This window comes from Taudactylus pleione, unplaced genomic scaffold, assembly GCF_031769625.1.
Source record: "Taudactylus pleione unplaced genomic scaffold, aTauple2 ptg000200l, whole genome shotgun sequence".
In the NCBI taxonomy this organism is placed as follows: domain Eukaryota; kingdom Metazoa; phylum Chordata; class Amphibia; order Anura; family Myobatrachidae; genus Taudactylus; species Taudactylus pleione.
Genome location: NW_028284602.1, coordinates 227,430 through 240,454, shown reverse-complemented (window position 1 = coordinate 240,454; position 13,025 = coordinate 227,430). Strand labels below are relative to the sequence as shown.

General features: G+C 45.5%; 1 protein-coding gene across 2 annotated transcripts in view; it reads right to left on the bottom strand.

The window, feature by feature from the left end:
• Positions 1–1,679: 1,679 nt before the first annotated feature.
• The window catches only part of SETD2 (SET domain containing 2, histone lysine methyltransferase), a 127,069-nt gene continuing 115,723 nt past the window's right edge, over positions 1,680–13,025 (bottom strand). For both annotated transcript variants that reach the window (XM_088477193.1, XM_088477194.1), the window contains 3 exons: positions 5,165–5,245; positions 4,808–4,909; positions 1,680–2,626 (listed from right to left, as the gene is read on the bottom strand). In XM_088477193.1, the coding sequence (XP_088333319.1) occupies positions 2,465–2,626; positions 4,808–4,909; positions 5,165–5,245 (345 nt within the window). In that variant the 3' untranslated portion in view covers positions 1,680–2,464. The remainder of the gene's footprint in view (positions 2,627–4,807; positions 4,910–5,164; positions 5,246–13,025) is intronic.

The following is a 13,025-nucleotide window of genomic DNA, read 5'->3' as shown; positions in this document are numbered from 1 at the left end:
ACAAATGGAAATTTTTTGGGAAAAAGCAGTTAAATAAAAATAATGCAATATGCTGGTTGCATAAGTGGTAACACCCCTAATACTTTATGGAAACAGCAGACAATTTTATTGATAAAGTCTTCACACACCTGGGGCAGATGCATCAAACCTCCTACTGAGGACAAGTGGAGGTGTGGCCCCATGAGCCAACCAGCTTCTAGCTATCATGTTATAGCATGTAGCTGGAATCTGATTAGCTGGAATGGTCGACGCCCCCACTTATCATAGAAACAGAGGATTTGATGGAAGATAAGAACCATTTGGCTCATCTTGTCTGCCCTTGAAGGGTGCGGTTATTAGGGTTAGAGTTGGATTAGAGTATTAATGATAGAATATTATGGTTGGGGTTTGGGTTAAGGATTGGGGTGTTAAGGTAGTAGGATTAGTTGTGAGGGTTTTGGGTATTAGTGTTAGGGAATTAGGATTAACGGTGACTTGCCCTCTTTGGAAGGTTTGATAAATGTCCCTTTCCTGGACTTTGCACACCTTTCCCAATCTTCCCTGCACAAGGCTCACTGTGAAATTGTGAGGGGGTCTCCTGGGCTTAAACCACAATGGGAATGTGGTTGGGCTCTGACTGGGTCATCCCAAAACTCTGATCCCCCTTTTCCTGAAGCTGTTCCCCGATTGGGTTGGGTGTGAGCTTTGGATAGTTATCATATTGGAGGAAGAATTTCCCTCATACCCCGAGGCCGCTATTCTCCCCGGCATCAGGACTACAGCCCCTGCCCCAGCTGAGGAGACATGATGCTGCCAGCGCCACGCGTTACAGTGCATATGGCGCTCTTTGCGCCAGACTTATCTTTTCTATTTAATTTTAAAAAGCTCATCAGATCAGAAAACACTTTCCCACATGGTCAGAGGTGACCGAATGCATTTTGTTTTGCAAAATGTAGACGTGTTTGTATGTATGGTTTCCGTGAAATTGGCGTCGCATGCAGGAGTGACCAGTTCCTGACCGAAATTTTCTGCAGCTCCTGTAACGTTGCTGTAGCCTCAAGGTGAGGTTTCTCCTAATCGTGATCTTGGCAATGTCCCTGCTGGGCACATGCTCTCCGCTTACTGATGACAGCCTGAATGTGCTCCGTAGTACATGTAGTCAGAAGGATGGAACCAGGAAGCCAGCGAGGAGATCAGACAGGAACAGCTAATCTTTAGATGGAGTTATTCACAATCACTTTCATTGCTGACAGGTGGATACTAATTAACTCTGTACATAATTGAGCGTGTGCATGGGTAGCGGTCGGGCTACCCCAGCCAGCGCCCGGGTAGCAGGTCGGGCTCCCCCAGCCAGCGCCCGGGTAGCAGGTCGGGCTCCCCCAGCCAGCGCCCGGGTAGCAGGTCGGGCTCCCCCAGCCAGCGCCCGGGTAGCAGGTCGGGCTCCCCCAGCCAGCGCCCGGGTAGCAGGTCGGGCTCCCCCAGCCAGCGCCCGGGTAGCAGGTCGGGCTCCCCCAGCCAGCGCCCGGGTAGCAGGTCGGGCTCCCCCAGCCAGCGCCCGGGTAGCAGGTCGGGCTCCCCCAGCAGCGGCACTTCCTTCATCAGTCTGTGGCAGCTATTGCAAGTCATATATCTTACCCTGAATTACAAAACGCTACCACGCACTACAGACTCCATAAATAGATTAATTTATGTCATACAGCAGAAGGGCATTGTACATTGATGTCATATAGACACGGTATAAGTCTTCATCAAGAACATAAAAATATAAAAGGAAAGTAAAGCACCAACAATTATCATAGTGATCCTTATATATCCTTGTAGGCAAATGTATTTTATTCTCTTTTTTTTGCTTTTATACATAAAAAATTCTGTAAAAATTTGAAGTAAAATGATATAGGCAGTAAAACAAAACAAGAAGGAGAAAAAAAAAAAATCAACAATGCACAAATCTGCCTAAAAAACACATCGGGGAATGGAGAAGGCAAATAGAATTAATTAATAATAAAAAAAAAAATCTAGATAAACACAATTAGCGTTAAGCTGTAGAATATTTACAAGATGAAACCTCATGGTTAATAGCACTCGTCACGGAGAATTCGTCAGTACAGGCGGGGCTGGTACATGAAACAAAAATATATAACATTATATTCACATATATGTTAAAATATAATACAGGCCCGTAAAGGGGAACATAAAAACAAAAAAGAAAAACCCCCGAGATGTCCACAATTTATTGCGCTGTACAGTTGGGAAACGCGGAAAGGAGGAGGATGAGGAAGCACGATTCAGAAAATATGTCCACAGAGCTTACACTCAAAACCACTCCTCTGATCCGCAAGGTCTGCAAAGAGCTCTGAAGACGGAGCACACTGTCAGCGTACATGATGTGAGTGTCCCATTAAATGTACAACCGAGCCGATATGGGCCACACAGGATTGCGTGGTCTAACCAAGTAAGGGGAGCGCTACCCCGGCTGTAGAGGGTGCTATTCAAAGTCCACATCCTCTTTGGGCTTGTAGATAGACCCGAACTTCTGCATGTACTTCTTGATGTACTCCTTAGTCTTATGCTTCACGTTCTCGTTGCAGTCCAGGTCCTCCGGGTTCTTGCAGTATTTTAGCTCCTTGTTCATGACGCCGTGCGTCAGCTGCGGGAAGAGAATGCGGGGATGAGGAAGGCGGGACCATTACTCCTGATTATTACTATGGAGGAGCAGAAGCTGGCCTTCCACTGTCTACATACAGCTGTTGGGAGTACTATGTAGCACCTCGCAAGGGCTTTTATTCTATTAATAATCAAAAGTATTTGTTTGTATTTTCTTGAAGAGCAACATTTGGCCAGCAGACTCCCCCCCCCCCCCCCCCCCAAATATGGGGAGTTGAGGGGGGCAATGAGGTAAAGAGACAAATCTACTGATAAAGTATTTTCCTTCACCAGTGCGCAGAATAGCCTGTGTATGTATATATGCATGTGTGTGTATATATATATATATATATATATATATATATATATATACACACAGTCAAGTGCATAACTATTGGCACATTGACAGAATTTTCATATTTTGGCCTCTATTCACCACCACCATGGCTTTGAAATGAAACAAACAAGGTGTGCTTTACCTGCAGACTTTCAGATTTAATTTGAGGGTAATTACATCCAAATCAGGTGAACGGTGTAGGAATTACAACGGTTTCTATATGTGCCTCCCACTTTTTAAGGGGCCAAAAGTAATGGGACAAACTAATCAATCCTAAATCTAACTTTCACTATTTAATACTTTGTTGCAAATCCTTTGCAGGCAATTACAGCCTGAAGTCTGGAACGCATAGACATCACCAGACGCTGGGTTTCATCCCTGGTGATGCTCTGCCAGGCCTCTACTGCAAATGTCTTCAGTTCCTGCTTGTTCTTGGGGCATTTTCCCTTCAGTTTTGTCTTTATCAAGTGAAATGCATGCTCAATCGGATTCAGGTCAGGGGATTGACTTGGCCATTGCATAACATTCCACTTTTTAGCCTTAAAAAACTCTTTGGTTGCTTTTGCAGTATGCTTCGGGTCATTGTCCATCTGCACTGTGAAGCGCCGTCCAATGAGTTCTGAAGCATTTGACTGAATATGAGCATATAATATTGCCCGAAACACTTCAGAATTCATTCTGCTGCTTTTGTCAGCAGTCACATTATCAATAAATACAAGGGAACCAGTTCCATTGGCAGCCATACATGCCCACGCAATGACACTACCACCACCATGCTTCACTGATGAGGTGGTATGTTTTGGATTATGAACAGTTCCTTTCCTTCTCCATACTCTTCTCTTCCCATTACTCTGGTACAAGTTGATCTTTGTCTCATCTGTCCATAGGATGTTGTTCCAGAACTGTAATGGCTTTTTTAGATGTTGTTTGGCAAACCCTAATCTGGTCTTCCTGTTTTTGTGGCTCACCAATGGTTTACATCTTGTGGTGAACCCTCTATATTCACTCTTGTGAAGTCTTCTCTTGATTGTTGACTTTGACACATATACACCTACCTCCTGGAGAGTGTTCTTGATTTGGCCAACTGTTGTGAAGGGGTTTTTCTTCACCAGGGAAATAATTCTTCTGTCATCCACTACAGTTGTTTTCTGTGGTCTTCCGGGTCTTGTGGTGTTGCTGAGCTCTCCGGTGCGTTCTTTCTTTTTAAGAATGTTCCAAACAGTTGATTTGGCCACACCTAATGTTTTTGCTATCTCTCTGATGGGTTTGTTTTGAGTTTTCAGCCTAATGATGGCTTGCTTTGCTGCTAGTGACAGCTCTTTGGATCTCATATTGACAGCCGACAGCAACTGATTCCAAATGCAAATGTCACACCTAGAATCAACTCCAGACCTTTTACCTGCTTAATTGATAATGAAATAACGAGGGAATAGCCCACACCTGTCCATGAAATAGCTTTTGAGTTGATAGCCCCGTTACTTTTGGCCCCTTAAAAAGTGGGAGGCACATATAGAAACCATTGTAATTCCTACACCGTTCACCTGATTTGGATGTAATTACCCTCAAATTAAATCTGAAAGTCTGCAGGTAAATCACATCTTGTTTGTTTCATTTCAAAGCCATTGTGGTGGTGAATAGAGGCCAAAATCTGAAAATTCTGTCAATGTCCCAATATTTATGCACCTGACTGTATATATCTCTCTCTAGATCTATATCTATCTATATCTATATATCTATATACACATGATATGACAAGCCTTTACGGTTAATATATATGAAACATAATACACAATGGAGGCTTTGCTGCACTAATATACTAATGGAAGCCTGTCCCCGACAATACGGCACCTTGCGGGCGAGATGCTTGAAGTCCTCGGTGTTATTTATTCTGCCGATCTTACAGTCTGGCTTCCTGTACGGGTTCAGACATTGCACAATGAACTGCGACATCTACATGGGGAACAGGAGAAGAATAAGGAGACGTTAGAGGATGACCGTGCTGGGGTGCATAGTATCAGCTAGCGGGGACTCATTGATGTCACAGGAGAAGGAATTCTATAAAAAAAAAAAAAAAGTGATGCTAAATTCGGAGCTCCGCTAAATACGCTTATGTGCAAGGCCCAGGCTGCACATCCCTAGTAATTACCAATCACTGGCCAGAATTCTACATGGAAGCAGCGGCCGGACTCCGCGCTCGGTACCAACCTCCTTTCTGAAGACCTCTTTGCTTTTCTTCGCCAGCTCACTTGACGTATCGGCTTCAGCCGTTTTAGCTTTTTTGGAAGACTGCAAAACAAAAAATAAAATAAAAAATGTATATATCTTAAACTCAAAAATTAGATTGTAAGCTCTGCTAGCAATTAGGTACAAGAAGTTAGGCAGAAAAACTGCGGCTTTCCACTATTACACTGTGTACTGATGTCTCTATAAAGAGCCCCCAAACCGGAAACCTGAAAGGTTAATTGTCCTCATAGTCCTCACTTTTCTCCTACACTAACTAATGAAGGACATCTTGCACTGTGTTGGGTGGGAGCCATAGGAGCACTTATAGGGCAGCAATGAAGTATATTTAAATAGAAATTCCACTCTGATGAACAAATCGCTTAGTTTAGGCCTCAGTTGAAAATGTTTTTCTGCACAGAACGTAGTGAAATGACCCCACACAGCGTAACAGAGAGAGGGGCACAAACCTACACTACATCCTAATATCATTCTCATTGTCCATCCATCACCAGTCATACACTAACCATTCCTGCCCCGGCGGAGCTTACATTCTGACATCCTATGGCTCACTATATCGGAAATGAATTAGCCTACCAGTATGATTTGGGCCCATTGGAGAGAAACTGAGCACTCGGAGGACACCCAGGCAGACATGGGAAGAACATACAAACTAAGGGCCCCATGACTCCAGAACTGAGAAGCAACTAGCCGTATTATAGCCATGAAAACACATAACGATTACACTGACCCTGTCCCTTTAACATGAACCCCCCACCGCAGACAGTAGAGAGAGAATTCCTGATTTCCCAGTTGCTTCATCCATCCAAATTCCTGATCCACAGGACACGGGGATGAAGCAGAGGGGTCTGTCCTGAGCTACTAAGATTTATTTGGGGGGGGAGGGTGCTAACATGGCCTCAGCTGTTTCTTTGCCTTCGCTCAGTGGGGGGCAGTGTGGAGGTCTGCACAGGACTGGAAGTCAGTCACATATCAGGCATGAGGCACATGCAGGAAGAACGCCAGACATTTGGGGGGAGATCACATTGCATGTAAAACATGTCTACAGACAGCTGTGTCTCTCAAACTACCCCCCGCAGCTCCTTATTACTGGTGCCCTCCCTGCAGGGGGCCACAAGTGTACCGCCATAACAGTAACAAGACGGGCAGGGGGCCACAAGTGCACCGCCATAATAGTAACAAGACGGGTAGGGGGCCTGTGAAGAACAGGACAAACGTGTCTAAAATAGTGACTGGCATTAAGTCACAAATCTGTCATGTAATGAGCTGCCTATGTAACACGTAAGATCATAAACGCAGAACACGCCTTGGGGCCGATTGGGAGCAAAGCAAACAAAATAAAAGTAACTGCATTTGTAACAAAAATGCTGCAATATAAGGGGAGGGGGATACATTAATTATTTGCATGCACGGCAAATACTGGCGCCCACAAATACTGTAATATTATTACACTGTAATCTATATTGGAGCTGGGACATGTCTCTCCCAGATCTGATTTTTCTGTGCATCTTATATCTGACCTACCCGCCCCAAACGCAGCATGGTCTTACCGAGGTGCAAAGGTACTTCCGTTATTCCCAACGCTGCCCCCTTACAGATGTGTCTATACACCTTATCCCTTATACTTCATATGGCACGAGATGGCTGGCGCAACTCACCGACTTGTGCACTTTTCCCTGAATTCTGCATCTTAGGGTCATACAAATCTGCTTATAGTGCATACTGTACAGGGATTCAGGACTTGTATTCTTGTTAGGTAATTGATAGAAAGTAGCAGGTTAAGATGCATATTTTAGGAATAAGTCTCATGGTGCGGCTTAGGTGCAATTTCTGTGGCGCAACAAATTGGGCTATTCGGTGCGATTTGAGGATGTGTATGTGGACACATCTGTATGTTCCCTTATAGGTGTGTAATAACATTATTATATTTCAGATATCTAAGAGCTCAGTTTGATGTTTGCCAGTTATGAGACAGGACTGGTGACTTACGGTATGACATGTACATTTCACGTTCCAGCTGACATTGGCTCAGCTCACAGCTCCACTATGCTTTACATTGTGCATCGCTACCGGTCTGTGTACTAGTGCCCAGCATAGAGAAGGTGTGTGCTGTATAATACTATGCATATACCCTGTGCATCGCTATCGGTCTGTGTCCCAGTGTCCAGCATAGAGTAGGTGTGTGCTGTATAATACTATGCATATACCCTGTGCATCGCTACCGGTCTGTGTCCCAGTGTCCAGCATAGAGTAGGTGTGTGCTGTATAATACTATGCATATACCCTGTGCATCACTACCGGTCTGTGTCCCAGTGTCCAGCATAGAGTAGGTGTGTGCTGTATAATACTATGCATATACCCTGTGCATCGCTACCGGTCTGTGTCCAGCATAGAGATGGTGGGTGCTGTATAATACTATGCATATACTCTATGCTAGACACTGGGACACAGACCGGTAGCAATGCACAGAGTAGGTGTTAAATGTATAATACCATTTTTATACCCTGTGCATCGCTACCGGTCTGTGTCCCAGAGTATATGCATGGTATTATACAGCACACACCTACTCTATGCTGGACACTGGGACACAGACCGGCAGCGAGGCACAGGGTATATGTATAGTATTATACATTTAACACCTACTCTATGCTGGACACTGGGACACAGACAGGTAGCGAGGCACAGAGTATATATATGGTAATATACAGCACACGCCTACGCTATGTTGGACACTGGGACACAGGCCGGTAGCGAGGCACAGGGTATAAGAATGGTATTATACATTTAACACCTACTCTATGCTGGACACTGGGACACAGACCGGTAGCGATGCACAGAGTATATGCATGGTATTATACAGCACACACCTACTCTATGCTAGACACTGGTACACAGACCCTTTAGCGATGCACAGAGTATATGCATAGTATTATACAGCACCCACCTACTCTATGCTGGACACTGGGACACAGACCGGTAGCGAGGCACAGGGTATATGAATGGTAATATACAGCACACACCTACTCTATGCTGGACACTGACCGGTAACAAAGCACAGGGTATATGTATGGGATTATACAGCTAACACCTACTCTAAACTGGTCACTGGGACACAGACCAGCAGCGAGGCACAGGGTGGGAGGCACAGGGTATATGAATGGTAAAATACAGCACACACCTACTCTATGCTGGACACTGGGACACAGAGCCTGATTCAGAGCCGCTCGTAAGCGGCCGCTCGTTCGCTCCGAGCGTTGTTCGCACAACTGCGCATGCGTATGTGTTGTAATGCGCATGCTCCAACCAGTCAGTGCGATCGGAAATCGAGCGCTCGCCAAATAGCGAGTGCCTGCTAATTTGAGTGACAGGATGAGGCGGTTGTGGGTGGTAACAGGGGAAGGTGCTTGAAAACGGGGAGTGGAGATCCGAACGCAGGCGCGCCAAACGGTCAAAACGGGCGTTTTAAGGGTTTGCATAATTAACAAAGCAGCGTCATCGACCACGTCACTTGGTTGTTTCTTAGCCTGAACTGCTCGCATGATTGCGGTCGGATAAACCTACCACAAGCACAGCGAGCAGTTCAGATGCCTTTCGATGTACTCGATTAATCAAATAAATAGCGAAGATGACGTATGATGTGAGCGGCCAGGGGGCGTCTTTACAAAATAGCGAGCGCATGTTTCGTTCGCTCGCTCAGACATAGAGGCGTCAACAGACCGCAAAGAGCGAGCGCTCAATTTAAATAGCCGGCCCCTTTTTCTGACCGAGCGAGCGCAAATAGCGTCCGGCTCTGAATCAGGCCCACAGACTGTTAGCGATGCACAAGGTATATGCATGGTAATATACAGCACAACACCTACTCTATGCTGGACACTGGGACACAGACCGGTAGAGAGGCACAGCGTATATGAACGGTAATATACAACGCACACCTACTTTTTACTGAACACTGGTACTCAGACCAGCAGCGATGCACAGGTTATAAGTGAACAGAGGTAACCCCTGCTTCTGGCCATCACAGCTCAGCTGCAATGCTCCTGACAGGGGGGCACAGCTTTCCCAGCTTTGATGAGCCCTGGAGAAGGTATTGGATTTCCCCACACAAAGAAGCACATTTGGGGAACCTGTTGTGAACAGCAAGTGTGGCCTGATAAGTATGAGACATCTGAGACACCAGCTGTACTCACAGGAGTAAGGGGAAGGGTACTTCCAGCGCAAAACAGTATGGATAAGAAAAACATTAAAATAGGATATTTATTTCTAGTATATAATATATAAACGTATAAAAAGAGGAAGTGCAAGTACCAATCAATATAAACCTAATACTGGTATACTACATAAAAAAAACAAAAAACAAACATTAACTGACACAGACAAGAGGAACAAAATACGAGCAGAGCTGGAGACGCTTGGGGCGAATCACTCACTGCACTCAGATGGTATCTCCTTGTGATGGGATACCTGGGTATAAGTGTTATAATAGCCACGTTTATTATATATAAGTCCTGGGAAAGGGGGAGACTCCCAACCGGTGTCAAAACTCTACCCCAAGTTCCTCCAATGCAGTTGCCTTGCTGTTCCAATATTTAAGGAAGTATACAAAATACAGTACCTCTATGGCAGGGCTCGACAAAACCCGGGGGCTCCCATAATGCAGAGCGGCCCGGGAGGACGAACGGAGGAGCGGATGGCGGCGGGGATTCAGGTAAGTATTTATTTATTTTTATTACGTGTGGCACTACAAGGGGGAGAGCACTACTGGGGGCACTACAAAGGGGGAGAGCACTACTGGGGGCACTACAAGGGGGAGAGCACTACTGGGGGCACTACAAGGGGGAGAGCACTACTGGGGGCACTACAAGGGGGAGAGCACTACTGGGGGCACTACAAGGGGGGAGAGCACTACTGGGGACACTACAAGGGGGAGAGCACTACTGGGGGCACTACAAGGGGGAGAGCACTACTGGGGGCACAACAAGGGGGGGGGACTACTACTGGGGGCACAACAAGGGGGGGGGGACTACTACTGGGGGCACAACAAGGGGGGGGGACTACTGGGGCACAACAAGGGGGGACTACTACTGGGGCACAACAAGGGGGGTGGACTACTACTGGGGGCACTACAAGGGGGAGACTACTACTACATGGGGGAGACTACTACTACATGGGGGAGACTACTACTACATGGGGGAGGACTACTACTGGGGGCACTACAAGGGGGGGGATTACTACTGGGGGCACTACAAGAGGAGGGATTGCTACTGGGGGCCCTTGGGGGGGTAGACTACTACTGGGGGCACTGCAGAGAGGGGACCACTACTGGGGGCACTGCAGAGGGATGCCCAAAGCATATTCTTGCATCTGTGCCCACCACTCTCTAGTTCGCCCACTGCGACGTTTCACCCTGTAACAGGGCTTCCTCAGGAACCAGTAGAAGTATTTTTTTCCCTGTTGTCTGTGTCAATTGCTTTTTTTTTTATGCGGTATACCGGTATTCGGTTGATATTGATTGGTACTTGCCTCTTTTTACACGTTTATATTATATACTAGAAATAAACAAACTTTTTTTTTGTGCATTAAAATAGGATATTTGTTTTTCTTATCCATACTGTTTTCGCTGGAAGTACCCTTTCCCCTTGTTTCGTTGCATGCACTGAGTGTACCCTCAACTTCCTAACACCATTACCAGTTTTCTTAAGAGGTTTTTTTTTCCTGATCATAGTGTGGGGTCCCCCCATCTTCTCTCCTGATATTAATGCATGATCAGTGTCCCATGGAGGGCTCCTGTTCTACAGCCATGGCCAAAAGTTTAGAGAATGACAAGTATTGGTTTTCACAGAGTCTGCTGCTTCAGTTTGTATGATGGCAATTTGCATATTCTCCAGAACGTCATGAAGAGAGATCAGATGAATTGCAATTAATTGCAAAGCCCCTCTTTGCCATGACAATGAACTTACTCCCAAAAACATTTCCACTGCATTTCAGCCCTGCCACAAAAGGACCAGCTGACATCCTGTCAGTGATTCTCTCGTTAACACAGGCGAGAGTGTCGACGAAGACAAGGCTGGAGATCACTCTGTCATGCTGATTGAGTTATAATAAGAGACTGGAAGCTTTAAAAGGAAGGTGGAGATTGAAATCATTGCTCTTCCTCTGATAACCATGGTTACCTGCAAGGAAACACATGCAGTCATCATTGCTTGAAACAAAAAGGGCTTCACAGGCAAGGATGTTGCTGCTAGTAAAATTGCACCTAAATCAACCATTTATCGGATCATCAAGAACTTCAACGAGAGAAGTTCAATAGTTGTGAAGAAGGCTTCAGGGCGCCCAAGAATGTCCAGCAAGTGCCAGGACCGTCTCCTAAAGTTGATTCAGCTGCGGGATCGGGGCACCACCAGTGCAGAGCTTGCTCAGGAATGGCAGCAGGCAGCTGTGAGTGCATCTTCATGCACAGTGAGACGAAGACTTTTGGAGGATGGCCTAGTGTTAAGAAGGGCAGCAAAGAAGCCACTTCTCTCCAGGAAAAACATCAGGGACAGGCTGATATTCTGCAAAAGGTACAGGGATTGGACTGCTGAGGACTGAGTTATTTTCTCTGATTAATTCCCATTCAGATTGTTTGGGGCATCTGGAAAAACGCTTGTCCGGAGAAGGAAAGGTGAGCACTACCATCAGTCCTGTGTCATGCCAACAGTAAAGCATCCTGAGACCTTTCATGTGTGGGGTTGCTTCTCAGCCAAGGGAGTGGGCTCACTCACAATTTTGCCTAAGAACACAGCCATGAATAAAGAATGGTACCAAAACATCCTCCAAGAGCAACTTCTCCCAACATCCAAGAACAGTTTGGTGATGAACAATGCCTTTTCCAGCATGATGGAGCACCTTGCCATAAGGCCAAAGTGATAACTAAGTGGCTCGGGAAACAAAACATCGAAATTTTGGGTCCATGGCCAGGCCGCTCACCAGACCTTAATCCCATTGAGAACTTGTGGACAAACAAAAACCCACATATTCTGACAAACTCCAAGCATTGATTAGGCAAGAATGGGCGGCCATCGATCAGTATGTAGCCCAGAAGTTGATTGACAGGTTGCCAGGGCAAATTGCAGAGGTCTTGAAAAAGAAGCGTCAACACTGCAAATATTGACTCTTTGCATAAACTTAATGTAATTGTCAATAAAAGCCTTTGACACTTAGGAATGCTGTAAAGTTACTTCAGTATACCATAGTAACATCTGACAAAAAGGTCTAACAACACTGAAGCAGCAAACTTTGTGAAAACCAATACTTGGGTCAATCTCAAAACTTTTGGTCATGGCTGTACAGCACCACTGTCTGCATTTCCCCCTCTTGCTGCCAGGAAGCCTTGGGCAGGTATATGGCAGTATGCCCCCTATAGAACTCAGGAATTGGGCAGTGTTTAGAGAAAGATTTAGTTCTGTCTTAGAGTACATAATTGATAAAAATCTGGAATCTGACAATCCGTAGGAGGCAAAACCACTTACGGGTGAGCGCAACCTGACATGCCCAGTTTCCAGCGTTTTATAGAATCCTAAAGAACCACGAGAGCAGTTTTTATGAAATTTTGTTAAAATTAATTTCCTGCAACTAATAAAAATATAGTAAAAGATGTGAAGGCAGAATATAAAATCCAACCTTTCACATACAAAGCACACTGACCACACACAGTCCTGGAACTAGGAAACTTAGATAACACCATAAATAACCTATGGTTCCATAGCATGCTGGGACTTCTACTTCCACCACAGCTGTTTACCTAATACTTTGTGAATAAACCCACAAAATAAATGGGATTTTTAGG